Source organism: Hypomesus nipponensis, chromosome 2 (genome assembly GCF_054491055.1).
Source record: "Hypomesus nipponensis isolate SF chromosome 2, ASM5449105v1, whole genome shotgun sequence".
In the NCBI taxonomy this organism is placed as follows: Eukaryota; Metazoa; Chordata; class Actinopteri; order Osmeriformes; family Osmeridae; genus Hypomesus; species Hypomesus nipponensis.
The window spans coordinates 5,592,598-5,620,566 of record NC_140362.1 but is presented as its reverse complement, the minus strand read 5'-3'; the positions used below and the strand labels follow the sequence as shown (position 1 = coordinate 5,620,566).

General features: G+C 43.1%; 3 protein-coding genes across 6 annotated transcripts; 1 reads left to right on the top strand and 2 right to left on the bottom strand.

Moving 5' to 3' along the window:
• The first annotated feature begins 107 nt into the window (after nucleotides 1-107).
• LOC146300560 (hairy/enhancer-of-split related with YRPW motif protein 1-like) lies at nucleotides 108-20,537 on the top strand. 3 transcript variants are annotated; one of them, XM_084703831.1, is made up of 6 exons: nucleotides 108-267; nucleotides 3,458-3,529; nucleotides 18,797-18,872; nucleotides 18,988-19,071; nucleotides 19,202-19,283; nucleotides 19,506-20,537. In XM_084703831.1, exons 1-6 carry the CDS (start codon nucleotides 188-190, stop codon nucleotides 20,099-20,101), a joined length of 990 nt encoding a protein of 329 aa, XP_084559957.1. In that variant the 5' UTR covers nucleotides 108-187; the 3' UTR covers nucleotides 20,102-20,537. The 3 variants fall into 3 exon arrangements, with proteins under 3 accessions (XP_084559957.1, XP_084559971.1, XP_084559963.1); XM_084703845.1 differs by having other exon boundaries at nucleotides 191-726; XM_084703837.1 differs by lacking the exons at nucleotides 108-267; nucleotides 3,458-3,529 and adding an exon at nucleotides 16,899-18,480.
• Nucleotides 5,874-6,913, bottom strand: fabp4b (fatty acid binding protein 4b). The gene is made up of 4 exons (XM_084703817.1): nucleotides 6,737-6,913; nucleotides 6,398-6,570; nucleotides 6,219-6,320; nucleotides 5,874-6,066 (listed from the first exon to the last, which is right to left on the bottom strand). The coding sequence occupies exons 1-4, from the start codon at nucleotides 6,807-6,809 to the stop codon at nucleotides 6,013-6,015; spliced, it is 402 nt and encodes a 133-aa protein (XP_084559943.1). The 5' UTR covers nucleotides 6,810-6,913; the 3' UTR covers nucleotides 5,874-6,012.
• A 1,360-nt stretch (nucleotides 20,538-21,897) lies between the features above and the next one.
• On the bottom strand, nucleotides 21,898-27,762 carry stmn2a (stathmin 2a). 2 transcript variants are annotated; one of them, XM_084669240.1, is made up of 5 exons: nucleotides 27,042-27,762; nucleotides 24,377-24,469; nucleotides 24,068-24,240; nucleotides 23,681-23,872; nucleotides 21,898-23,388 (listed from the first exon to the last, which is right to left on the bottom strand). In XM_084669240.1, the coding sequence occupies exons 1-5, from the start codon at nucleotides 27,142-27,144 to the stop codon at nucleotides 23,329-23,331; spliced, it is 621 nt and encodes a 206-aa protein (XP_084525366.1). In that variant the 5' UTR covers nucleotides 27,145-27,762; the 3' UTR covers nucleotides 21,898-23,328. The 2 variants fall into 2 exon arrangements, with proteins under 2 accessions (XP_084525366.1, XP_084525367.1); XM_084669241.1 differs by lacking the exon at nucleotides 27,042-27,762 and adding an exon at nucleotides 26,195-26,811.
• Between the last annotated feature and the right edge of the window lie 207 nt (nucleotides 27,763-27,969).

The following is a 27,969-nucleotide window of genomic DNA, read 5'->3' as shown; positions in this document are numbered from 1 at the left end:
TAGCAAACTAACGTTAGCTTGCATCGCTAACTACATTGGCTAACTCAACTTCGATAGTAAGCTGGCCAGTGCAAGTAACCATAGACATAATAAAGAGTAGACGCCGCATTGGCTGCTGGGCGCGAGAAATGCGGCCGCCATCTTGGAAAGGTCAAATTCCCAGTTGCGTAGCAGCAGAATAAACAAGATGCCGCAACACTGTGCAGCATATTCATGCTCTAATCGGCGAACCATCTTAAATAGGGCTCAGGGGATTACTTTTCGCAAGTAATATTTACCATTACAGTACTATTTGTAGCATTTTGTAAATAGAATCTTACCAACGTTGAGAAATTGAGCAATAATCTTTGATATTACTGTACTGAAATTGTAGCTAGCAAGCTAGCCTAGCCCCCTATGTTTACTGCACCGGCCGGTGTATACCCGGCTATGAACTGAGACTTGATGTGTCATATTCCATAACACTGACTTAGATGACACAACTAACACAATAATGCTATTGTAGAAATAAAACAGATATTACTGGAAAACATTGGCCAGCGAATTTTACACAAGATGACTGTAGGCATCAGGGCAGTCATAGTATAGGAGGCTACTTGTAATCGAGGCTAAACAGTGCTACTACTGTCATACTAGCTGCCTATCAAAAACGGCCAAGCCGGACACGTAATTCTTTGCTCAAATAACCATGTCACTCCCACAAACAAATTCTTCATAAGTAAAAAGGTAAGACTTTTAATTGACAATATTGACAACACATATTAAGAAACTTGTCTTTCCTCATAATATCGTCTCCGATTTCAATTCGAAGCTGTGAATCCAACAGGCAATCTCCCATGGTCTCCGCTCTCGTTCCGCCTCGGAAAACAATGGCACCCGTTGCTGACTATACATTTATTTCCCCCTCCCAGTAACCCCTAACCTATGACATGTACTTTGAGCTTAAGTTGTCATGAGTATCTGGCAGTTTTCAGAAATAAAATCGGCAATTGGACGGCAAAGATATTGACGCGGGAACCATGGGCATTTTAATGCCGATATTTGAATGGTCCGGCAGGAAAGGGTTTAAAGGAAAGGCCCACTATGAATATTAAAATACGCCGAAACATGTCGCCTGTATCATAGCTACATGTATGACCTTTGCAGCAAAAAAACTGTGTGAAAATCCGTTTGGTATTCTGTGCGGTATGATTAATTAAATGCGCTGACAGCTCATTGCCCCACGTCTCGTCAGCGCCAGTAGGCAGTAGCGTTCGATGCGGCGTCTATTCTTTATTATGTCTATGCAAGTAACAGTTGACGCTGTGTGCTTAAAGATTCTGACGCAAGTGCTAAGATTCCGATTGGCCCAGAGAAATGTCAATTATAAAAACTATCCAATAATGTTTCGCAAATCTAAGCCTGCATGACATGCAGAAGAAGGGCAGCCTACACCTAGCCTGGTCCTAACCATACCCTTGTACATTTCATTTGTACAGAGGGATCTCTCGATTGACAAACGTTAATTTCCTTGAAGGCGGGTCCTCTGTTGAAGTTTAAAACTATTGGATCCGCCCAGAGCCACTCTGATTTGCCATAACCAATCGCAAGCGTTCGCCTTAGCCAACTCCTTCACCACTACTGTAACGGAGCTGGCTGCCGTAGCTGGAAAATCAAACTTTTCCCGAACCCCGTGGGGAGGAGGGCCTCAACATCATGGCCACCAACAATGACATTAACGTTATCGTTCTCAGCCACTCCCTCTGTTCGCTGATTGGACCTACAATTTTTTTTTCTTCTGGAAACCGACTTCAGAGCCGAGCTCCCAGACCTAGTACAGAAGCAAAATCCAAATTGAGCGGAAGTACGTAGGTGGGCAGAGCCAGGCTAGCCTACACCCCCCCCCCCCCCCCCCAATTCCTACATGATAAACTATTCTGCTATGAATGTTTGCTAAAGCCAATTAATTACTGATGTGTCGTTTGTGAACGAATCATTATGACTAGGGAGTCCCAAGTAGTCTCAGAGAGTGATTTGTTCATTTTCTCGCGGACGAGATAAAAAAAAAGTTAAAATAACAAAACCTGTAATTATCACTTGTGAACGAATATCATTCACGTCTTACTAAACCTAGTGACGCGAGTGAATGAGGTACGAAACATTGATCCGAAAACAATTCGGAGGTGAACGATTCGTTCATCTGCCAGGTAAAACGAGAACGAATCGTTCACTTCCCAACCGTGTCTTCGGATCAATGTTTCGTTCTTCTGCCAATCGAGTCTTCGTAAAACGTGAATGATATTACATTACAGGTTTTGTTATTTTAACTGATGATATCTATTTTAACTGATATCTGACTTTCCGACTGTGGCTAGCTTGTTAGCCACTGTTTAACCCAATTCATACTTAAGTCGCAGACACTTTTAAAAGGTGGGCGACAGAAATGACGTCACGGCCGACACTTTTAGGCCCCGTCCACACTAGCCCGGGTAAATACAAATACGCGTATTCAAATTGAAAACGATCTTCATCCACACTAGCGTTTTCACATCGTTTTCCAAATGTTTGCCGTCCACATTAACACGGATACATGACAATTGTTGTCATGGTTACGCCACTTCTGTCCCTCCTTCCCGCCACGCTGCTCTGTTTACATGCACGCAATCAGCTGAGACTGACACTTGTTTTGAGGTAAAAAAAAAACTGTCATACAAAAACCAGTTACACTAACTTATAAATAAGTTTTAGAGACGGAGCAGCATATTTCTTTCACTTTCCATCTTGACGTTATAACCTCTTGAGCGCAAGCTACCCCAGTGCCATGGCAACTGAGCGTCATTGTATCTGAAAAGCTCCGGGGACCCCTTCCACGCTGATTGCGTGCATGTAAACAGCAGCGTGGCGGGAGGGACAGAAGCTTAGCTTTCGGCCGTCTAGGCGTCTGTTTCGGGCAGAAAGCGATGACAAGGATGTTTTTTCCAAGTAGCTAGAGCTACAAAAAAATGCTTTTGCTTTTTTATTTTACTGCCATAACACCCGTGAGCTAATCTGGAGTTAACGTTAGCCAAAATGCTAGTTTTCCCAACATTTTTTTTTTTTTTAACCCTTCATTTCAGAAATGTCTTCCAAATTGAACAAGGTTGCTCAACGATGTAATTTTGGCAATTTGCAGAATTTCATTGCTACATGTTAGTCTGTAACATGAAGGCAAAACTGATTCAACCATTAAAATCATATATCATCTGAAAGCTTATACCTTACCATCAGGATGTTATCTAATGAGACAAGAGACACGTCCTCCTCTCCATATTAGTATGCTGCCCATGCATAATAATTGGGTATTGGTAAATATTAAACCTATAACAATTGTGAATTTGATATGCTGATAACATGATTTAGCTACTTCTTAGAACATTAAGCTTATTTCAATTGTCAATATGAAATAATGATCAATGCATTTCCATGTCTCCTGATATAGGTGGTTGAGATTGAGAGTGAGTCAGAGGCAGGGGCAGCATGCAGGGGCAGTGGAGACAGCTCTGTTGCTGAGGTGAGTGCTGAAAGGTGACAGGTAGTTAAGGAAGATGTCCCATTTCTTATTGGAAAGTTTAGTTTTCAAAATCTTTTAATGTGTTATTGATGAGATCTGAGATCTGCTTTTCAGAAAAAAAAAAAAAGGTAAATGCGGGAAATTGCATCTGCATCAGATTGTGCTTAAAAAGATCTGATACTTCATAAATCTAGGTACCTGCAAGGGTGGGGAAAAATATGTTTTCTCAAAAGGCCTGAGTCTTTCAGATTAAGGGTTATTCGGGTTATTAACCCTAACCCTAACCTCAAAAACCTATTTTGCACAGAAATAATACAGAAAAATCTCGCTTGCGCGCTATACGCGCTTGCATTAATGTGAAGTTCCGATTTCAACTCACATAAAAACCATGACTACGTCTTAGGTTTGGGTTAAACCCCGAATGTTCAACGTATGGCTCGGCCCCTGGGGATGGGCTGGTTTTGGGGCTGAAAATTTGTACCACTCTGGCCCTGATAGTATTTATATAATATATAATTGCGCAGCTCCCCCTGTAAATGATCTTGCACCCCCTCAGCACCTGCATTAAAAATTATCTGGCGCCGCCCCTGTGTAGCAGCATACATAGTAGAGGAAATGTTGCCAAAGTTTTAAGCTTTATTTTATTTTGAGACATTTTGCCTGCCAGTACTGTAGCCTTGTTATGCTTGACAACTTTTAGGTTGATGTTCACAACTTTTTGTCAGCTTTGTGGTATTAAAAAGCATTAAAGAGAAATATTGTGTATGTCCTCATTATAAAAATAATTTGAGTTGATTTGGGCATATATATGGTACATATATTGTTATTTGTCAAGTGCATCTCAGGTGATAACTAGTGTAACTAGTTACTTTCAGCAGTGAGTAATCTAGTAAAGTATTACTTTAAAAAAGGAACTAGTAATTTATTTTGTGTGTGTACTGTGTAGTGCATTTTACCGAACATGTGCCCTTTGTGTTACATTGAATCAGAGTAATAAACCCAGTTGAACTGGACTTCCTGCTTATACCTGTAATTCTGCACTCCAATGTTCCTTAACCACTGCCCTCCAAAGCAGTACTCTTTCTGTTTCTTTGTGGGGTTTTTCTCTTCTAAAATGTGTTTCATTTCTGTGGCTCTGCAAACCCTCAGTCTTTTTTCATTAATCAGATTGTTGCAGTGGCACCACCCATGGTCATAATCGGACACCACCCTCAGACATAATCATTCACAAAAAGCTGGAAATCTTTTGGAGAATTTGGGCCCTAAACTGCTGACCCAGAGAACACTAATTAAAGGAATTATGTGCACTTGCTTGAACGGGGAAGTCTGTGCATCTCAGCTGCCTTGGCCTGCAACTCGTGAGGTCAATTTTTAACCTTGAGTGGACCTCTCCTCAACTTCCCCCTCTTTCTAGGACAATGAATTCAATGCTGCTTGTGTACCTGTTGACAAACGTCAAGGTCTTCACTATTAAGGAAATCTGTCAGTTATGCCAATTTAAGGTGCTGGTCATGAGGCAAGCTGGCTTTCATAAATTCACTTTGAAAAGGTACCTTAGCAACACAGCTAAATTTACAAAAGGCATGTCAAGTCAAACTAATCCGGAGGTATTAAGTCTTCAATCCAAGTCAGGATCTGGGGATCACATGTCTAATGAATGTTGAAAGCTTATGGGCAGAGGGTCAGGACTCCACCCTGTATTCTTATTGGCTGTTGTAACATCTTGCTACCATTTAACTCAAACATTTTGGCCCATATAAAGTTCAAATAACATTTAATCCAAAGCAACATACAATGGTGCATGGTGCATATAAAAAAAAGTTTCAACAAGTATTGGTACAATGGAATTCCACCAAGTCCTCGAATTTCTGCTCTTACCCAAGCCCTATCAGTTGATTTGTAAATATATGAAGCTTAATCCCCCAAATATCAAATGTGGCCATGTGCAAAAGTGACATGTAACTTCCCAGCAGTAGAATTTGTGCTTTTAGAATGAAACCTGAACTCATTTTCCACCTGTCATGAACTGTCACAATGACACTGGTTTAATTCTGGAATGCTTCTAAAAACGAATTACTGGCACCAGGGGCGTAGCCAGAAAAATATTTTTGGGTAGGCCTAGAAAAATACAGATAGGCATCTTTTCAGTTTTTTGTACTTATTGCGATGTGCACCCGGTGCATAATACTTTTGTTTTTGGGTAGGCCTTAGAACAATTGTGCCTACCCAGGCCTACGCCCCTGACTGGCACTCAGATTCCACTAACTCAACACATTAAATAAATCCAAAACGTACAAATATCCAATAGCCCGTTTTGTAGGAATAAATGTCACCGCAAGACATGTCAAGCACAACATAGGACTTTTATTTAAACATCCTAGCATGTGATTTTAACAAGTAATGGCATTTGGCCTAATTGGTATTGGAACAGAATACAAAATGCATGTCATCTGATGCCGCTTGTCTGGGGGACAAGCTGACCATCATGCCTCCTTCTCATAGATCCTCACCGCCACAACATCATCCATTGTGCATTTCTGGAAAGAGATTTTTGTTAGCATGGAAGTACATTTCGAAATCTAAACATGCAATACATCTATAAAAAAAAGCACTTATACCAAACGGAACAGTTTCTGTGCAGTTTTGCTGAACTGTCGACGCTTGCCTGTCGCAAAAGACCAACTCTCACCGCTATGAGTTTTCCGTCTTTAATCTCCCGCTCCAGTATCGTGGTCTTGCCATCCCAGGACTGCTTCTGCACAAGTTTACCGTTCTCGAGAGTCACCGAGGTCTGAAAATGGGTCGATAGATAGTCCGCATATTTGCTTAAAATGAGCACATCTCGTTAATTGCTTGTTAAACACCCACCTTCGTTTTTCGGTCATCCGCTGTGGTCTCATCGAACTCCTCGTTTAATTTGAACTTCGTCTCTGTCGTTTTGAACGTGCTTTGAGACTTCATAGTTATTACACCATCATCCACGCTGAACAGCAAATTTGGCTTTGCCATGTTACCCATCTGCCTGGTGGCAAACCCGACACCTGTAATGTAGTCGACAGGTAAGAGTTTGATTGCCCAAGTTAGCTGGCTGTCAAAGGCACGACAAATGCACAACAAGTGATGTTGTTGCTAATGTGAGGTTTGTTGAAACCAGCCACATGGTCCAGCCACATGGTCAGTCACAAACCACCAATTCACAGTACTTACCTACTGCCTTCATATATTCATCAAAATTCTCACTAGAGGCCATCTTCCAAGTTCCGACAAATTGGTCAACCATGTTTACAATTTAGTCGCTGTGTCAAGCCAGGAAGTCTCTACAACCACACCACCCTTTGTCCAAGGCGTAAAACGTGTACGAGAAAGTTGATTTATAAAGCCTTAATGACACGCGCTTAACTCAGACACACCAATCAAGCGCTGTTGCTGGTGCTCCCATGGAAACAAAGGATAAGGGGCGTGGTGAAAATCTGAATTAGTTTCACACCGTGTGGTTCGTTGGTGCGGTTGTAATTAGACTGCAATGTGAGTTAGCCTGGCAATCGTCTACCCAGGGTGACCAAGGACTTTCCATGAAAACTAAGTATAGGTCAATACATACCATAAAATAAAATCGATATAGTTTCTTAAGTCATGTGTGCACATGGCCTTTCAGAAGAGAAATACTAGCTCTCATCACCACAAATATTGCACATGATTGACCTGTCTGATGTGCATCCAAAACATAAAACCTGGCCTGTAGTCCCATAACGCATGCAAGGTCTTGCTGTTGTCGCTAGAGTTGGATTACTGAAATGTCCTCGATCAATCAAATCCTGATGCTTTTCTGGTAGCATGCTGATGACCCAAACTGTAGAAGTTACTTGCAAGTTAAATCATCCAGTAGATGGAGCCAGTGAACCGCATATCAACAAACCACATTCGAATACTGCACCTCAATATGTTTGCACTCCACTGATACCAGTTATGTCAATATTTGAGCCGCCAAACAATTATAACTTCGGGGAGTTTATGATCTCGGGGAGTTAGGTGACTGAGCGGATCGGGAATCGGGCAAGTAATCTGAAGGTCGCCAGTTCGATTCCCGGCCGCACAAAAATGATGTTGTGTCTTTGGGCTCCCTTACAAAAAAGAAGTATACTTCAAGTTTATTTTGTAAGTATACTTAGTATAAAAAGGATACTATTATCATGTTACTTAAAGTATACTAGCAGTGTACTTATTTACATACTTTTTTTGTACTAAGTAAACTGAATTGGCCCACTTTTTAGGTCATTTAGTACACTTTAAAGTACACTTGTAGTGTATTTCAAGGTTTACTTTTGAATAGTGCTGTCAAACGATTAAAATATTTAATCGCGATTAATCGCATTAATGTCATAGTTAACTCGCGATTAATCACAATTAATCGCACATTTTTATCTATTCTAAATGTCCCTGATTTCTTTTTGTCCCAATCTTTTTTCAAATTTTAATGCTCTTATCAACATAGAAAAGTGGTTCGGATTGCTTTGTGCAAAACATTTTTTTATTGAAAACAACATTGCAATCGCCTGGCTTTGACGAGGGGGCAGAGAATTCGCATCAGCTGTGTGCTTGGCCATCAAGTGGTATTTCAGACTGGACGTGCTTCGATGATAGCTCAGTTTACAACGACAAAACACACAGATCACTGGTCTTGTCAATAGAACCATTTGGCAACTTTTTAAAAGCAAACTTTCCATTCAGAATCTTATTGGCATCCATTTCGGCATCTCGCGCTCGTCATCCACTCAAAACGTAACGTTAGCCTACTACCAGAGAATGTCTAATATCCGTAAACGGGCTCTGCTACTACTCTTTAGCCAGCTCGCAAGCCAAACGAGTGTTTGGCGTGCCTGTTGTTTTGTTTCCGGTCTAGCTAGATCCGGTGCGGTGTTGTAGTTTTTCTAACGTCGGTAGTTGTGGCAACAGCATGTGAAAAAAACTACAAAGTTTGCTAGGCCAAAAAGAGCGTTAATCGCGCGATAAAATAATTGACGCCGTTAATTTGGGTTTGCGTTAACGCCGTTAATAACGCGTTAAACTGACAGCACTACTTTTGAATAATGCAAAGTAGCCTGTGTAGTGCACTTTCAGTTCATCAAGTATACTTCCTAAAGTACTTCAAAATATACTTTGGAATACTCTAAAGTAACCTGTGTAGTGCACTTTGAGTTCATGAAGTATATTTCCTAAAGAACCTCAAAGTATACTTTGTAATACATTCAAGTGCACTTTCATTCAATATATGTCAACAAGTAAACTTCTAAATGTAATTTTACTATTATTTACTAATGTTAAAATGTTTACGGGCCCCTCAAATGCCTCAAATCTTCAGTCATTTGGAAAAAACGGGGCCCTCGTAACAATTTACTGCATATTCGTAGCTTTCACTTCAACCGCAAATACGAAAGTTGAATCCAACTTTTGTTATAAAATGTAACAGTAATTTAACTCATGGTTACAATGGTAAACCAGCACAACAATGACAATTACCACGCAACAAAACTCTACATTCTAAGCAGACACATAAAAAACGAAATTCATGAAGTTACATTTGTATTTCGAACAAACGGAAAACTTATCAGCAAATTTTAACACTATTTACCGCCTTGCATCATGGGAATTGACCAGCCAATGAGCCACACTATCTTCATTATTTCACGTCGTTATTTCGTTCTTCAGTCAGTTTGACAGTAGAACCTTCAAATTCTCAAGTAGCTTTTTAGTTTTTTTCCATTAATACTCCAATTAATAATTATTAGTATAAGAGTTTAGGGTTTCAGAATGTTTTAGCAGTAATTAAGGTTACAGCTTCAGTAACAAAAAAAGATTCAATGTGCAATGCATTAGATTTTCATAGACATGAATAATTAGAATGAGATGGATCTAAAAAATTTAACCTGTAAGGTACTTTTAAATTATTTTGACTGTTTTTGCTGTAAAATAATAGAAAACATACATCCTACTCCAGAAAAAATGTATACCATTTTCTGTTTCTAAGCATACTTCTTAAAAGTACGTTATTGAGTACGTAGTGAAGAGCTACAAATCTGGAGTAAACTATTATGAGGGCCCCGTTCTCGCCAAGTGACTCAAGATCTGAGGCGTTTGAGGGGCCCATAAACATTTTAATACATTAGTAAATAATAGTAAAATTACATTTAGAAGTTTACTTGTTGACGTACTTACATTATATGAAAGTGCACTTGAAAGTATTGCAAAGTATACTTTGAAGTACTTTAGGAAGTATACTTGATGAACTGAAAGTGCACTACACAGGCTACTTTAGAGAATTCCAAACTATACTTTGAAGTACTTGAGGAAGTACACTTAATGAACTGAAAGTGCACTACACAGGCTACTTTGCAGTATTCAAAAGTGAACTATTTTCAAAGCATACTTAAAAGTATATTAAAAGTAAACTATGTTCTAAGTATACTTCTTAAAAGTATATTAAAAGTGAACTATTTTCTAAGCATACTTCTTAAAAGTATATCAAAAGTGAACTAAAAGTGTACTATCCATATTTTAGTATACTTATAGTATACTTTAATATACTTCTTGTTTGTAAGGGCTAGGCACTTCACCCTACTTGCCTCGGGGGAATGTCCCTGTACTTACTGTAAGTCACTCTGGATAAGAGCATCTGCTAAATGACTAAATGTAAATGTACAATTTAACAGTCTTTAAAGGTACCAAACTGAAGGTAAACAGAAATCATCAACTGAAATAGTTTATCATGCTATATTTTTCATTGTCTCTGTCACCAAACAGTATAGCAAGGGCTCTCTAAACTTGTGGTGTCTACCACCACCCAGTATTGTGGCCAGAGAAATGCGAAACACAAGATGTTCATGACCCATAGACAAATTGCTGCCACCTATTGTTGGATATAGGTTTTGATTTGGGGGTGGGTGTTGGCCTGCACAGAAGCACAGTTTGTATGAGTTTAATATACTGGCATGTTGGTATCTGAGCAGGTGTGAGAGCCTAGGGGTCAGCCCTAGACAGTGTTGTGTCCTGCCCAGCTGCTCTATAACATTCCCCTGCTTGTTCCCACCATTCCATGACAGATCGGTCCACTTTACTGATACATTTGTGACACCATAACATCTGAATTCCTGTGAGATACAGGGCCGCAAGTTCCCACAACTGTTGATTTGTTTGTCCTTTTTTGCACATACACTTAATCTTCTCCCAGTCAGTAAGCTGTTGAATTGTATTAGAAAGGAGTGAGACAGTATGTCAACTTACCATCACCCGGTGGCTGGATGTTTACCAATGTAATAAAGGGATTACTTGTTCTCTCACTCAGGGCTGCTAGCAGCAGATTCAGGTGGCATTTAGCAGGCCTGGAGCCCCTCTAATGAATATGCCCTCTGCCTGGCAGACACATAGCAGGCTTTCTTCCTGGTTTTCATCAACACTCAAGCGCCCATTGAATGGCGAAACAGTGGCCCAGGACAAAAGCCGTATATACTGTACAAACACAGCTCAGAGCTGCTGCACACTGACACATTCTTCGGTGTGTATGAGAGCGAAGGGGGGGCCCTTTCTGCTCCTTTGTGCGGGTGTCTGTCAACAGTGTAGTTGGAGGCTGAGCCCATTGTGGTGGCCAGTGTTTCTTATTGATACAGGGCCTCGCTCAGCTTGTTCCCAGGGTCCAACCTGAGAGCACTCATGAATAATTGAGAGAGGATCTTCAGGGACAACGCAAGGGTTTCAAGTTTGACTTTGCTATGTTGCAAATTTAAGCTGTTGTTGGGTGTTTAAGTAAGCAGGTAATGGGGAGGCTGGAGGAAAGGGGGTTACAGCTGCTCTTGTTGATCACCTTGCTGCAGTCTTCTGTGTCTGCTGTGTGTCCCGTGGGTTAAACTGAAATTCTAATTGTTGTGTGTGTGTGTGTGATGTAGGTGTTTGTGGGTGTGTATTCTGCATGTGCGTGTATGGATTGACATGTCCATATTTAATACCTGATGTCTCGGCTGTTAGGCGTAGAGGAGATTTGGGAAGGGTAATATGTGTCGGTCCTTTAAAGTTTAAAGAACAACTTTTCTGAAGGTTTTTGAAGAACCCATGCAAGTTTCTAGGCTCTAATGAAGTATTGGAGTTCTGGCTGCCAACTCCAAGCTCCAGCAGGGGGCAGCCATCGCATCGGCTCCCCATCGCATCCATCTGTTGAGAGGGAGGCTCACACGGCCTGTGGGACCTGCCCTCTCCTCCCTGGTCCTGCAGACAACTACTGGAGGAGGAAGGGAGGGAGGAGAGAAGGAGAGAGAGGTGTGAGGGAAGAGGAAGGGTAGACAGGGAAGGTAAAAGGAGGAGAGAGTACAGAAGGAGTGGGTAGAAGGAGGGGTGCTAGGAGGAAGATGGGTGCTAGGAGGAAGATGGGAAAGACAGGAAAGGGGAGGGTGTGAGAGAGAGATGTGAGAGGAGAGGGAGACGTCTCCCGGGTTGGGACACGTGACATGTAGTCTGCCTCGGAGCAGGGATCAAGGCTGCGTGACGACGTGGGGAGGAGGGCAGAGAGGTGCCCCGAACTTGTGTGCTGGGAGCCTTTTCATGATTCCCTGCTTTGATCTCCATTCTCATCCGTTCATCCCACGCGCTCCCTGCACTCCGGGCCCCCCGTTCTGCAGCGCACTGATGGGGATCGGGTTGAAGGGAGCGGAGGCAGTAAGGGGGCTTCTGAGGTGGGGGGTGAGAGGGTAGCCCTAACAAAGGCCCTGCTTTTTCTTTGAATGCTGGAAGAGATGCTGGCTGAGATGCACATGGGGGCTGCAGGCGACCGTCGGGGAGCGTGGTGGGCGGAGGTTTTGCTTTGAGTTGAAGCAGCATGTGTGAACCTGCCGGGCCCTGTTTCATGCTCACTCAGATGTCCAACAGTGGGCCACAGTTCCCGGTGTGGAAAACAACCACCTTGTACTTAGAGCCTGGCCCTCTGACCCCTGACTACATGGGAAAGTGCAGCCCTCAGCCGGTGGTTATATAAAGCATGCAGCGGTCATGAGAGTCCTTTATAAATCACTCTGCTGGAGGTCTCTCCTGTCCCTGCACGTCCCGGGCTCCTGTTATAGATGAACACTTTCGCTTTCAACCCCACGTAGATTTGATACTTCTGTTTTAAAGGGAGTGGGGGTGGAGGTGACTTGAGACAGCTGAGGGTTGCATACATGAAGCATGGTGAGGGTAAATGTCAAGGGATTCTCCGCTGCCACCGTGTATGTGGTCATGTAAGCATGTGGTGGAAACTGGTTACCCCAGTGGTGGTGGTGGGGGGTACTGTACCCCTCTGGGATACAGAGGAGGTGGTCATGTAAACGTGTGGTTGGTAACTGGCTTACCCAGTGCAACACTGCCCCGCCCCCTCCTCCCCACACACACACACACTCACTCACCCTCACCTCCACCCCCTTCCAAAGCCAGCTAAACCCTCAGCCCCCCACGCCAGCCACTTGCACTTGACTCAGGCTGAGTGTGCAACACAGATGCAAAGGCACAGAACGGAACCCCTAATTGTGGCTTGATTGGAGGGAGGGAGCGCTTACCTTTATTTAGACATGCGGTAAGTGTTAGGCTGTGACAAGCAAGCAGGACCTCTCAGCAGATGACTGCAGTTAATATTTCATTTTTTGGGGGAAGAGTAGGGGGCTCGTGTGTGATTATCCAATTGGAGGCGATGACAGAATGGATGAATGGCCAAGACAAGTCTCAGGCAAACAGGCCACTCCACTTTTACCCTTCATGTCAGATGAAATCATCCTCAATTTGCCCATCAGCAGTTAATGGAGAAAGCCGGTCAGAGGTGTCTAACATCCCCCCAAAAATTGTTGGATTGTTAGTGTTTTTAATAGAATCTTGTCCCGTGTCTGAACTATGGTATTGTTAATAGCACCGATGTGTGTGTGTGTGTGCCAGTGGTTAGTTCACGTGTGTGTGTGTTGTCAGTACTTACGCGTGTGTGTATGTGAATGTTGTGGGTCTGGGTTGTGTCAATGTTTGTAAACAGGGATCTCTCAGCAGAGGGATAAATAGGGGTGCGGTTGCTGAAGAGCAGAAGAGAGAACAAATAGTTTGTGAGTGTGTCTGAAAGAGAGGGGGGAGAAAAAGAGAGAGAGAAAGTAAGAGACTGAGCTAACAGGCTCTCTGCAGATCACTGGCAGTTTGACTGCAGTGGAGAGTAATGGGGCTGGCAGGGCGGAATCAATTACTGGCCACAACAGATTTTCCCACAGGTCGGAGCTTGGGAAAGCAGGACTTTACAGCAGCAAAGACAGCTGGCACTGAACGTCCGCTGGGAAAGGAGCCGGCTCACAGAAAAAGAAGACATTTTTGTGATAAACTTGTGACACTCCATAAATTTCCCCTTTTCAACTTTTTTGTCATTTAAAATGTTGTAATTTGTTGCCAGTTAGATCCTCAGATTGTTGGCCAAGAAGCATCATTTGGCAACAATAAAAACCTAGGTCCCTGTTTTCTCTCCCTTAAAACTTGCTTATTGATGTGGAATGCAAAATAAATCTAAACTATCATCTATCTGCAGTCTCTAAGCCAGCCCAGAGGATATCAGAGAGCAGACAATGCATCAATCTTTTGTCTAAATGTATTTAATTCCTTATGAGGGTCAGAAACGCCACCCGTCATACAGTCTCCCCCCTTCGCCCTTCAGCCTCTTGTCTGATCTTAACCACAGAGTTTCACTAACACTCTTGTTTTCTCTACTTTCCTATTGTTATGCAAACATGTTTTTTCTTCTTCCTGTATCTGGGTCAGCTCTGTGTGGCCTCTAAAGCTGTTTGCTCTTTGGTCCTTACTTCCCTGCCACGGTTGTCACGTGCCGCATCCCCGTGGGCTTTTTTGTGCCCCCATCCCTCCTCTCACCCACCCCTCCACCTCTCAATCACCGGCTCCACCCCTCCTCTCACCCACCCTCTCCACCCCTCCTTTCACCCATCCCTCCACCCTTCCACTTACCTTTGTGACATTATATAAGTTGTGTGGGAAGAAGAAGTAACATATTAGCAGACACTTTGAAGAATACACCTCGACATGTATCGCTCCAGAATGTGTGTGAAGGTGGAAAGGGCGTTAGGATTTTACTTATCCAAACTCAACTAGATCACACAGATTTCCTTTCAAGGTTCAACAATCGAGAGAAAGTTCCTTGTCAAAGCCGAGCCTTATATTCTGCTGCTCAAAGAATGAGTACTTTCTGGTTGCCTCTCACCCTCATTTCAGTCTCTGAGCCCCTTTCATTCCCTCAGCACTCAAAAACACCGCAGACACTTGTGAGATCCTCGTATCGGTAGGAATTCATCCTCAAATAAATAAATAAAAAACAAACCTAAAAACTAAACAAAGCAACAAGGAAGTAGGCACATCCTCCCCTTGCTTCACCTATCCAAATATCACCTCGTGAATGGGTGCCAACAAAGGCAGGAAGGTGAGGAATGAGGTGTGCTGGGGCTGAATGGTGGGAATGGGGCCTTAGGCCTGGCCTGGTCCCTGCCTCCTGCCACACTGAGAGCCTGGGTGCTGACTGGAACTTGTGGGGGGACAGGCAGGAAGCTGGAGCCCTCAGGATAACATTGTTGAATGGAGGCGGTGTGGGACACGTTTCCCTCGGTAACCCGTCGCCGGTCATTCAGTAGCTCTATGGATGGCACCGTTCATAGAATTTGTCATGGGGGGTGGGGGGGGGGGAGTGGAGAGAAGGATCTCCTCTATGATTTTAGATTCCTGTGGTGTTAACCAGGGCTGGGGCCATGATGATATCACACCTCGTGCAGTTGGTGTTGGAAATACAAATCTCCACCCATCCAAAAACCAGACACTCGGTTGTAAAATACAGAGCCCCCAATGAAATCTCCATATGTCTCCAGGTCAGACATGAGCTCTCACACACGTGTCTCCACAGCTCATAATCTACACACACCACAAACACACACACGCAACCTCACATTCATGCACACACGCACAGCCCCTCCCTCCATCATGGTGCAGTTGTTGAATGACAGGTATAAGATGTCGGGGTGGTGTGCACACAGGATGCATAGAGGCCTGTGAGCGTCGCTGCTGCCGACAGCCCCAACGGTTGACATAGTAAATCAATCCTGCTGAGAGGGGTGTGAGGGGAGGTGGGGGGGTCCTACAAGACTGAGCCGGCCTCTGTCGGACACACTCAGCCAGCCAGAGAGAGGCTGTCGACGGGTGGGAGAACACTCGCCGGGAACCGCTCACACGGAGATTGAGTTACCACGGAATTAGATCAGGGCTGTGGGAAACAGCACCTCCTAAACACACACACACACACACTCTCACTCCTAAAACACACACTCTCCCTCACACGCACATAAACACATGCAAACGCACGCCTACACTCGCTCAACAGCCCCCACACACACACACTCATACACACCACCACACACACACGTACAAACACATTAACACCACAAACACACATCCAGTCACCAAGGGAAACCTGAGGGAAGATTGAGGAAGGCAGCTGGGCACACGCCAGTTTCAAACAAATGCTTGCTTATACCTCTTAGCTTCCTGACAGTGTCCTGGTTCTGGGGGACGGAGAGAGTATTGGCCCGATGGTCAACAAGCTAGTTAGGTTCCTTTGGAATAACATTTGTTGTACAGTTGTAGTTCCCTAGGGAATAAATAATCCCTATTACTTCATTGAGCACACTTTATCAAGCAAAAACAGTCCACATCTGTAGTGTAAGCAAGTATCTCAAACGTGATTTTTATTTTATCATGGTCATGATGAATGAGCATAAAAAGATTGAAAGAGTAGGCGCTTGTGCAACAGGTGAGAAGTATTGTTTTGTGTTGACGGGTGACCAGGGAGGAGGGGGAGTTGACGGGGACCCCATGAGCTGAAGTATCCTCAGGAGGCATTGCCACTTTAGAGTCTGGTCAGCTTAGTACTACCATGAACAACAGTGACTCCATCGAAAATTCACTGATGCTGACACCCATCAGCAAGTCAGTCTGAGACAATGTCTAAGAGGGGGGTAAAGGTCGAGAAAAGGGCTCTCATTGATGTCACTGAGTATCTGTCTCTGGATTCTGTCCTGACCCAGGATTTCTGGGAAACCGAGTCCGACAGCATTCCTGCATTAGGGCTACTGTCCAAGGAGCATGCAGGGCTTTGGGTGTGTTTCAGCACTGGATTACACACATGTCAGGGTCTATAAATCGACCAAATGGAGACTGAGTGTGGAAATGCAGGTATTGGATGCATGCGTTCAGGTCTTAGTTTGTTCTTGTGTGTGTGCTTATGTCAATGAGTGTGTGTGTGTGTGGGGGGGGGGGGAAAGGCTTTTGCAGGCTGACTCTGCATCGGCCAACCGAATGAGGCCTGTAGGTTTTCTGTCTCACTACTGACAGCCTCCTGACACTGGCCTACAGTTGTTTCCTTGAGTCAAGCTCTCATCCTCACTTGTCTGTCTTGGAGTGCAATAAGTTAACAACTGACTTGATGGACAGCACAGAGCAACAGCTGCTCTCCACAAGGAGCTGGGAAGAAAGGCTGGAGAGGGGCATACTCTCACTGATTGCATTACCAGACGTCTCCTTTCCTTCATGCTATGACAGGAATGATCAGACAGAGAAATAGACAGGTCCCAGACTTGACGTTTGTATTAAAGACGAAAGGCAGAAGATTATCAGAACTATATTAGTTGTAGGAATGTATAATCATTAGGGTAGGTCGTAGTAGAAGTCTCTTTCTATTTTCTCTCTCTCCTCATCTGTGTCTCTCCCTCTCTACCTCCCTCTCCCTCTTCTAGGCCTCAGGTTGCTCCTCTGTGCCTGCTTCCACCCATAAGGGATTAGTTACACAGTAGAACACAAACAGTGAGCGTTCCCATGTTTTATATAGTCTGACCTATGACCCTTGCTCACCAAGGTCATAATGATCACAGCCTTAGCAGACCACCCCTCGTTATGTGTTTGGATTATCACAATAATCCAACCTCAAATGTCAATGGACATGTCATTCCTCCAGCCTGGACTTCTCACCCAAACATCTGATTCCGAAACATTTCGATTGACAAGGAGGAATGTGTGCTATTACCCCTCTCCAGTGGGTGAGGGCCTCTCTGGGAAGGTGTCCCTGAGCCTGGCAGTTAACCCGAATGTCGCCCATGGAGGGGGTTTCCTAGCGCTGCCTGGCAACACTAATGTAAACTGGGGCCCCAGGCTGATCAAGGCTGTTGTTGAACCACACAGCTGACAAAGAGCCACACACTGGTGAAAGGCCATGTGTGCCCCCCCCCCAACTTCACACAGCTGAATAAGAGGGCTCCATGTGCTGTTGTTGTCTGCTGATCTGAGAGGCTGCCTGAAGAGAAGGACCTCAGGCTAGTAGGGGTCTTGTGTTCAGCCTCTGATGTCAGCAACCTGCTGCCCTCAGGCCCAAGGCATGGACACACACACAGTACAGAGATTACCTTTATTCTCTGGCATTTTTTCACAGTCTTGCTGCCTGTTATGTAAGTGTAATCTGATCTACAAAAAGGATTTTACCTTAAAGTTTTAAATTGAGCAATTACATTTCAATGGGTCATGGAGGAATAGAGGCCCATACACCACTTTGGGACATCCATCGTCTAAAACATCCAAACATGTCAGTCAAGTGTCAACTTGATTGTAATAGGCTCAGTGATTTAGATTCCCGCCCAATTCCCGCCCCTCTTCCACTCCGTGTGAAAATAATACCATGGGTGGGAACAAGGCTTGACGTTTAAACTGTTGCGCAGACCCACCGCTGACAGTGCACACTGAGCTCACATTAAAGGACTTTTCTCAACATTGTCTGGAAGCGAAATGAAAAGAAATCATAATTACAGTTCGTCCGACAGCGAACTGGATGACAATATTGAAGTGGAGAAAGACAGTGCTGACGAAAATGGGTAAATTCAGTCATTACTTTTTTGCAGTTTGTTGTAATTCCATGATCGCATCGGAGAAACAGAATTATTATGTTATTATGATAAATGTGCACGTTATGCGTTGTGCTATTGGGAATGGCGCTAACGATAGACCTTTCTAAAATAATGAACTATGAAATTCGTAGTAGAATACGTTTAACATGTGTTTAACAATATTTGGACACTTTACACCACAATGTAACACTTGAGTATGGATCTATCATTACCAATGATCGTAATATCATTATTTAATTGTATTTAAAGTTACAATTAATGTATTATCTTATATTTATTTCAGACACTTGGACTCTCCCCTCGACTCCATGTCGCCTCCTACAACAACTCAAGTTCAAGCCAGAAAACGGCGCAGAGGAGTGAGTCATCCATTTATCGTGCCGTGCGTAATTACGCATGGATGTCATTAAGCGGCTGTTCTCTTACACTACACTGTCGACCACAGCGTAATGTTATGCTTTCTTTTATGCGTAGATTATTGAGAAAAGACGTCGTGATCGAATCAACAACAGTCTGTCCGAACTGAGAAGACTCGTTCCAAGTGCCTTTGAAAAGCAGGTATGCAGCTACATGGTGGAATTCTTCTTCAAGTCAATGCCTGGTGATTCTAGTAAAAAGAAACGTGTTTTTATATTTTTGTGTACAATTTGTAGTAATGGTCAAAGTGATTGGATAATTCCTGTTACAGGGTTCTGCTAAACTTGAAAAGGCAGAGGTTTTGCAGATGACAGTAGATCATCTGAAGATGCTGCATGCAGCTGGTGGTAAAGGTGAGACTGTCTATAGCTATACTAACCTGTCCTTTCTCAGATTGTAGTTATGGTAACATGAATAATACATTTTATTGCACTTTTATTTCATAGAGATCAACATATGCGATGTTGTATTGTATGTATGTAAAACATGTCTACCAGTCTTGATATCGAGTGTATGTGCTACAATGAGCTGTGAGTTCTGGATGTTTCTCTGACTCTGAGATGGTCTCTCAACAGGTTACTTTGAGGCTCATGCTTTGGCCAAGGACTACCGCAGTCTAGGCTTCAGGGAGTGTCTGGCGGAGACGGCTCGTTACCTGAGCATCATTGAGGGGCGGGACAGCGCTGACCCTCTGCGTGTTCGCCTGGTATCCCACCTCAACAACTACGCTTCTCAGAGAGAGGTTCACTCTGGGCTCACAGGACATTTAGCCTGGGGCTCAGCTTTCGGGACACCCCCAACCCACCTGGCACACCCCCTACTCCTGCATCACCCCCAGGGCCGGACAGCCACACCCCGAAGTGCCAGCAGCCCTCCCTCCTCCTCGTCGTCCTCCTCTTCCACTGAAGCATCTGTGCCCCCCAGACTTAATGTCATGTCCCCTACAGATCCCCTCAGGGTGCCCCCCAATGGTACTTTGCCCCTGGGGCTGTCTGTGTCTCCCACCAAGCTCTCCGCACCCCTCCTCTCTTCCCTCACCTCCATGTCTGCCTTCCCTCTCTCCTTCAGCGCCTTTCCTTTGGTCTCCGCAACAGCCCACAGCCCCGTGGGACCCTCCCCCAGCCTCAGTAAGCCCTACAGACCGTGGGGGACAGAGATAGGGGCCTTCTGAACTCCCGTAACAGGACTGAGAGCAACAGCTGAGCTGTGCTGCCCACCATACAACAGGCAGAACGACCTGTCTTATCCGGTCCTCTGGTAATAAAGGAAATCTGTTGGAAATAACACGGACTGTTTTTATTTTATTTGGGGTGGGAAGGGGGATGAGGACTCTGAATCATTGCTTTCTGGGGACTTTCTAAATCATCCTACTTTCAGCACTTCTGTATGAAGGAAGGGAGACAGGTTTGTTTTTTGTGCTCTTTTATGATAATGTGTAACATAAATTCTAATGTTTTACCTCCAAGGTTGTTTTATATGTTAAACTATCATGAATGGATTTGCTGTCAAAGTGCACAGGAAGTGGCAGGTATTGTTTATTTGTTGGTAAGAGAAGTTTTATCTGTTCTACTGTTGTGCTGAATAAAGACCTCTGCATTTTAACATAATGTAGTGTTACTCATTAATTAAATGTGGTATTGATTTAGTTGTATCAGAAGAACATGTAATTATTAAACCGGCATCATCACTGTATGAAACTACATTTGACTAACTATCACTTTGCATTTGAATAACCATCAGCTGTCATGTTTTTGTACCAATAAAATTGAGTTTTACAGTAAACGAGAGTAAATCAATATAACTCTGGGTTATCGTGTGTACACTTAGATTTTCCCCATCTTAGGTATTTTTTGGACCGGAATGGGTGTAAACCTCTTAACTATATGCCAGGTAAGAAACCAAATCTTGAAGTATTGTTGCCCCCATGAATACCCAGGAAGTCATTTGTGACCAGGGGAAATCCTCTACAATTCCCCCTTGACCTCTCTAATATGTGCAGGTCTAGACAATAGTGAGAACAGGATACACAGATGAAAGGAAATGAGGTAACTGGACACATTACATTGCGAGACAGCTGTGCCAGTACATCACTGTATAATGGCAATCTTTTTTAAAGGTTACTGCATTCTATCAAAAATGATCTATTCTAGATTTCAATAGTAGTTATTATCAAACACATACCTTTCGGGTCATTCAAAAGGCTATAGTTTATGTTGAGGTTGAGGACAAAGAAGGATTAATTGTCTGATCAAAGTCCTTCCTTAGTTTAGACCCAAACGTCTGGCTGTTGATCTCAGATAGACTTTGTAAACGATCTCTCTCTCTTTGGAGACAAAAGAGGGGTCTCTTGCTGCCCTCTGTTGGACAGCATGCAGTACTACACTTGGTCCTACCATCCACCCCAAAAAGAGGCATAAACATAACTAACATGACATCAAGGGAAACTAAAAAGATGGTGGATATATTACAGTTTTTCACGGTTGCTTTGGTACATTTCTTGGATCACAACTGAAATTCTGTAAATTATTCATTCAAGCCTCACATCCTCTTGTCACTTGTGCACATCATAAAAACTATTTCAAATTCTTTGAAAAAATTGTCAGTTATTTGGTACATTCAAAATGTATCATACTGGTTCTCTCTGGAAAAGTATGTTCCCCTAATACATCTAGATATTAGTTCATTGTATAAATTACAGTATTACTTGCAAAATGGTTGAAACAGTTGTCATCCGTAATTGTAGTTCCCCATACAGCACTTCCATGTTTACATTTCTACTCATTTTTAGATGTTTTCCCTTTGTGCTATGCAATGCTGTAAAATAGTTTTTCTGTATTGCAATGGCATGGTCTGTCAACAAATTACAGGACAAACAGGAAAAGCATAAATGTGAATCCATCCAATCTATTGCAATCAATCTCCCACATACAATAAGTAATGTGCAACTTTGTTCTGTTGCAATTGATACATTTTTTCATTTACATTTTCACTTTACACTTTCTACACTTACAGAATACACTGTCATTGACATGCCTAAGCATTTCGACCATCTTGTTTGTGAACAATGACACAAGGATACATAAATATTTACTTTTGAAAGATGAACTAAAGATTTTGAGCAAGTTACAGGCTTTTGCGAGTAATCCATTCCGTGTCTGAGAATTCGTTCATCAACTAACACCACACTATTCAATCTGGGTAGGTAATTGGCTCTTTTATTTGGCAGTTAAATCTTGTCTTTCAGCACAGAAAAGAATGCGATGGAGCATGCCATGTACCAGAACCCCTAACCCTTATTCAGCAAAGTTTTCGCAGGGAAATATGAATGAGACCAATATAGGCAGCAGGGGAAGCAGGCAGATCATTGTGGCATATAAAAAAATCTAAATGACTAAGTGTGCCAAATATGGAAAATAAATTCAGTCATTCTCTATCTTACTAATACAGGGAAAATATGCAACTGATAGTCCACCAGAAGAATACCATCACACGCACACACACAGACACACTGTTCACACTATTACGTAATATCAAGGTAAGGGCAATAGCACATTTCATAGGTTAAAATGTCATTTATCATGCCAGTATGATGACATAACATTCAGGAAATTTCATCTCCAAATACTGTAGACCGGGGTACACATTCTTCAAGACAATAAAGCACCTATTGTTTATCAAGCCCATGTCAGGATGGGTTGATATTTCACTCTGCGAGTTTGATAAGCACAGATATGTGCGTTGATAGCATGTGTTTGGTGTGTGTGCAGAGCTAACTGCCATACGATGATGTCTGTAGTAGTCTAAAGTCTGAGCACTCAACCCATTTGTAGTCTTCACAAAGACACAGAAACTGACATCATCAGGGAACACTGTAAACGTCAGCTAATGACCAATTCACAACACCAAAGCCTTTCACAAGAAATTGCTGCAGATTGAAATTTCAAGACCAAGTGCTTGAGCATAACAAACAAAACATTTGAAATTGCACAGGGCTGTACAACTGAACTATTTGTTGCACTACCTACCATTCACACATGATAGATAGATAGATAGATAGACAGAACGAGAGAGAGAGAGAGAGAGAGAGAGAGAGAGAGAGAGAGAGAGAGAGAGAGAGAAAGAGAGAAATCAGATCGATAGATTGATAGATCGATCAATAGATAGATAGATAAATCAAGTATTTACATAGTAACGGCAATGTTTGTTTCCTTTAAATTCAAGAAATTCATTAATTTCCACTGATAATACTGATAGAAGGGTGTGTGTACATATTGAGGGGGCAGAGTGTGGTGGCGAAATCCTCCTCCCTCTTGGGCTCTGGGTCTTTTCTGGAGAGGCTAGGGTTTGGGAGGGATGGAAGGGCGTGGGCTGTTGATTGAGGTCAAGGTGAGCTGAGGCTCACGCTGTCAGCTCTTCCCTCAGCTCCTTGTTCCTGCGCACCACCTCTGCATGTCTCTCCTGCAGACACAGGCAGAGGTGAGAAGGTCACAACAGAACAGCACAACAGAACAGCACAGCAGAAGACATGATGGATTTCCATGTGACCATAATAGTGGTGTGACTGAATGCTATTGCAAGGTTACAGACTGATGAATCATTGCTATCCTTCTACAGTTTACCGGAAGAACTCTGACATGTTTTTTTGTTTTAGTTTTTTCGCTCATCCGCTTCTGACTATGACTGATGCTGTACACCTCAACCTTGAGGACGCTCAGTGGCTGGTGAAAGGTCCATGATCTCAAAATCTCACCTTCTCCTGCAGACGCTCCAGCATGGCTGCCAGCTGGGCCTTGCGGTTCTCCTTGATCTGCAGCATCTTCTGGGTGAGCTTCTCCTCTGCCATCTTGCTGAAGTTGCTGTTCTCCTCCATGGCCTTCAGCAGCACCTCCCTCTCATGCTCCCTCTTCTCCGCCAAGGCTTTCAGCACCTGGGCCTCCTGGGACTGACACATGGGACAGGGGCACCATATGAAAGGAACCATCTATTTAACCCTCACCACCTCCATACTCTAGAGCCAAAACCACATTACACTATTGTCTTCACACAGTATTTGTAGATGCACTTAAACTTAAAAAAATACTTTATAGAAACAGGATCAAGGATAATCCTCCGCTGGAGGTCAGCAAAGTGTGGTTACCCTTCGGCGGTCCTCAGCAGCCTCCAGCTTCTTCTGGATGTCATCCAGAGAGATGTCCTTCTTGGGAGGCATGGTGATGCTGTGGGCCGTCTCTGACACTGGGGAGGGGGGCTTCAAGATAACCTCGAAGGCCTGGCCTGATGCTCGCTTGTTGATAGGCTTCACCTCCATGTCTGCAAAACAAGCCAGCATTAGTAAGCAGTTTTGGTATGACTGCGGGTAGAGATTACAGTCATCTGGTATGGGAAAGAACAGACAACAGGCAGTCTTTGCATCTGTGTTGAGAAAGGAACTTGACCTGAGTCTTACCTTCAAATTCACAGACAAGCTTTTGGGACTCTGGATAGAAGCAGGAGCAGATGAGGGAGAGGACAGACAACTCCTTCATCTTCTCTTTGTATGCTGTGGGAATACAACCACATAAGACTTGTCAGTTTGGTTCCAGTCAACATTATGGCACCTCATTCTGATTTGTTTCAATTGGAAATAACATTGCTGGGGGGGACTTCGTGGATTTTTATGGCCATCCCCACACATAAATCTACAACTAAAGCTAGAAGGTTTATATATTAAGAATATATTTCTGCATGAACATGTACATCTACATGTAAATCTACACAAAACAATTATTACTGTAAAGAAGGACAGTAAAGGCAACATTTATTGAAGGCTACATAGTTTTATACATTCTGGTGGTCCTCAGGTTTGGTGGCAATTTCTTGTTTTTACATCTCATACTAAAGACCTTAGTCTTAAATCTTAACCTTAATCTCCTCCTCCATTACACTACCACAGTAAACGTCTAACCACCATGGACAGTATCCCCACTAAGTATTACCCAGCCCCTTCACTTCTCCAGCAACATATCTCTATCCTGAGGGGACTGCAGACAGTCAATACTGATTAGACACAACTGCAAAGGCCAGTGTGGACAGCTAGCTTACTGCAGGGCTGGACCACCTCCCACCCAGCTTCCCGCTGGCCTGCTACACCTGCATGCCACAACTCAACCCAGCCTGCCTCCCTACAGTGGCCACTTTGACCAATTACATGGATGCACCGTGCTCCAAAACGTCAGTAGCTTTGTGACAAAAGAGATGTGTGAGCAACACATGCATAGCATCATAAAATGACATTGTTTCAAGAGGATGTTTTCCGTGAAAGAACCTAAAGTGAGTCAACATCTGGTATAATGCAGTGAGTCATCAATATCTGCCACAGGTTTAGTGAGATAGGTCTATTGCTGAGAAACAAAGACAAGACAATGTTGTCTTATTTCACTACAGAGCATCCAGATTATTACTTGAGACATATATAAATATTTAGGGATTTAATATGATAAATGGTTTTAATCAGAGTTTTCGAACATGAGATCATGTTCGAAAATTAGGTCTATAATAATCCAAAATAAGGGTCTATAATTACTATTTTGTCCGAGTTCAAGTTGTAGGGTATCATCTATGGGTGATATCAATCCAGAAAAATAAACGGGTGAAACAGTACATTTAACCTATAGTTTACACTAAGCCCAGTTTCGTTCAATATAATACAACGAAATTGATCTACATTCTGAACCCAGAACGTCGCGTTGACGTTAAATGAAAATAAATGAGTCTTTTTAAGTTTTCTTTGAATGGTCGGTTAGGCTTAAGGCAGACCGGCGTCTTGGGTGGGGTCTTTCTGCATTATGCTGCTAGATCAGCCGCTGAATCAAAGTGGCAGGTACAGCATCGTGCATAAAACATCGGAAAGGTTTTATACGGAATCACGATCATGTAAACAAAAGATATCTGATTTGATTTGATCAAATATTTCTTAATCGTCTTGCAAAAAAAGCAAGCCTACGGACAACGCCTACTCTGATTCTGATAGACTGTAATACCCTCTTGCTCTATAATATCCCCGTCAAAACCTCAAATTGTAGGGCAAATTCTCTTTTCAAAACAGCCGACAATAATGGCTACGGCATCGTTTATAAAAGATTTGCATGTCAACAATTATTTGCATGTCCTGTACAGATCCCAGGCCTCAACAGTGCAGTCAAAGAAAAAGGTTTCCATGGATAGATGCAGGTGTCTAAGACGATAGTACATTGCAGGTACTGTTATTTAAATTCAATCATCTTACCAATTGCTGTTTTGGCCATGGCTTTTTCTCTTTAGCGGCGGACGTTGCAGGACTGGTCAGTTGGGAGATAATGCTGTTTTAAGGCACTGAGTCAGCGAATAAGACCGGCTTGGATGAGAGTCTGAGTTGAAGATGGGAGGGTTGAATTATGACCATAGGCGATTTTACCTCGGGTGCAGGGGGTGAATTTGCACCCCCTACTGTTGGGATGAAAACAAATAATTTCCCAATTGATAAAAAAAAAACGATTAAATGATTTTTGAACATTTTAAAGTGATGTCAGAGTTGTATATTTTATCATGATTCGTTGTACTCTAACAATTCATTTTAATTGTCAAAATCTACTATAAATTTTGAGCATATTTTTGAAAGCAAAGAAAATGTCACTACCCTTTGCACCCCGTTTTATAACCTACAATCGCCTATGATTTTGACTGCGCACGAGCAGATTGGAAACCCTGTGTGTCTTGACGCGAATCAAGAAAAGCATATGTATGGAGCTAATATGCATGTTTACGGAGCCACTAAAGAACATGAACAAAAAAATCAGGAAAAAAAAACCAATTTGATTGTAGTTTTTGCATGTTCAACATGGATTATAGGTCGAAAGTTGAATGAACGAGTACTTATGTTCTTTTGATTTCTTACAGGGTGAGTCGTTGTTGCCCATAACAGGCTAGAATTCTGCTAATGAACGCTGATTGGTTAGTGAAGGACTGATACGACCAGAGCTCCCGCTTGATGGCATCCGAAGCGGAATCAGAATGTCAGAGCATTAGCAACATTAGCAACAACATTGGCAAGCCAAAACTCTTTATAGCATGTGTATTGACAGGGAGAGCCTAACCTGTCAGCTGCATTGTCGATGCCCTGAAAGAAAAAAGTAAGTGACCAGAGCTTGCCGTCAAGCAGTAGCTCTGGTCGTACGATGTGTATGACGTCAATGACATTTTCAAAAGCTTTTTAGAACAGAAAGGCGACTTTCAAAAAGTCTAAAACCCGGCAGTGTGTATTTTTTTGGCCTCCCCTTTCAAATTCAGTATTCAAATTACTGGACAAAAAATTATATCCTGAGAAAAGTGGATTTTGAGGGGTACCGCTCCATAGACCTCTATATTAGACATTCTCTGGCTAGACTGGCTAGACTGGAAGACACGGAAGTGGAAATATGGCCGCGTCCAGTCTCGCGCTCTCGCTTGCCTCACTGCGCCACTGAGCACTTTTCATATAAATGAATGGGGACGCCATCTTGGAAGACAAAAGTAGCTTACTCTAGTTATATTAACTCTATGGTCTGTCCGTCCGTCATTTTATGGATACCCCTTGGCTGTGATTGGTCCGTATTAAGAATCGCTTGCGTCAGGGGCGGGAGCGGGGTTGCCGTGACCAACAAGAGAAAACAATCCTTTGACCGCCATTGTTGTCAGTTTTTACAATTCATATTTCAGCTAAACAGTACATGTAAATCAGCATCTGAATTAAAATGTGATGAGAAATGGGCAGTGTAGTTGCTAAGAATGTGCTTATTTTATTGATGAAGCGGCTCATTTGTAAATTTGCTCCGACTTTTTGATAACCTAGCCAGCATTGCAGTGCAGCGCCATCTACTGTTCTGGCGGTGAATTGCTTTCAGCACGCAGAGCCGTCGGAGTAGTATAAATTCAACGATCCGTCTGACTCCGTCCGACTCCGTGCGTGCGTCTGTCCGTTAACGAAGACGCAGAAGTATGAATCGGCCTTGAGATCTGCTGTTTTCATGCGTGGAAATGACTTTT

Excerpts from the sequence above, each read along its gene's own strand:
- fabp4b (XM_084703817.1), bottom strand. The coding sequence starts at position 6,809 with ATGGTTGACCAATTTGTCGGAACTTGGAAGATGGCCTCTAGTGAGAAT. Across the intron at positions 6,571-6,736 it reads TGAATATATGAAGGCAGTAG|GTGTCGGGTTTGCCACCAGG; the intron begins GTAAGTACTGTG and ends ACTACATTACAG. Across the intron at positions 6,321-6,397 it reads CGGATGACCGAAAAACGAAG|ACCTCGGTGACTCTCGAGAA; the intron begins GTGGGTGTTTAA and ends ACCCATTTTCAG.
- stmn2a (XM_084669240.1), bottom strand. The coding sequence starts at position 27,144 with ATGTCATTGACGTCATACACATCGTACGACCAGAGCTACTGCTTGACG. Across the intron at positions 24,470-27,041 it reads ATCGACAATGCAGCTGACAG|CATACAAAGAGAAGATGAAG; the intron begins GTTAGGCTCTCC and ends GTATTCCCACAG. Across the intron at positions 23,389-23,680 it reads TGGAGCGTCTGCAGGAGAAG|GAGAGACATGCAGAGGTGGT; the intron begins GTGAGATTTTGA and ends CTGTGTCTGCAG.
- LOC146300560 (XM_084703831.1), top strand. The coding sequence starts at position 188 with ATGCCGCAACACTGTGCAGCATATTCATGCTCTAATCGGCGAACCATC. Across the intron at positions 3,530-18,796 it reads GAGACAGCTCTGTTGCTGAG|ACACTTGGACTCTCCCCTCG; the intron begins GTGAGTGCTGAA and ends TATTTATTTCAG. Across the intron at positions 19,284-19,505 it reads GCATGCAGCTGGTGGTAAAG|GTTACTTTGAGGCTCATGCT; the intron begins GTGAGACTGTCT and ends GTCTCTCAACAG.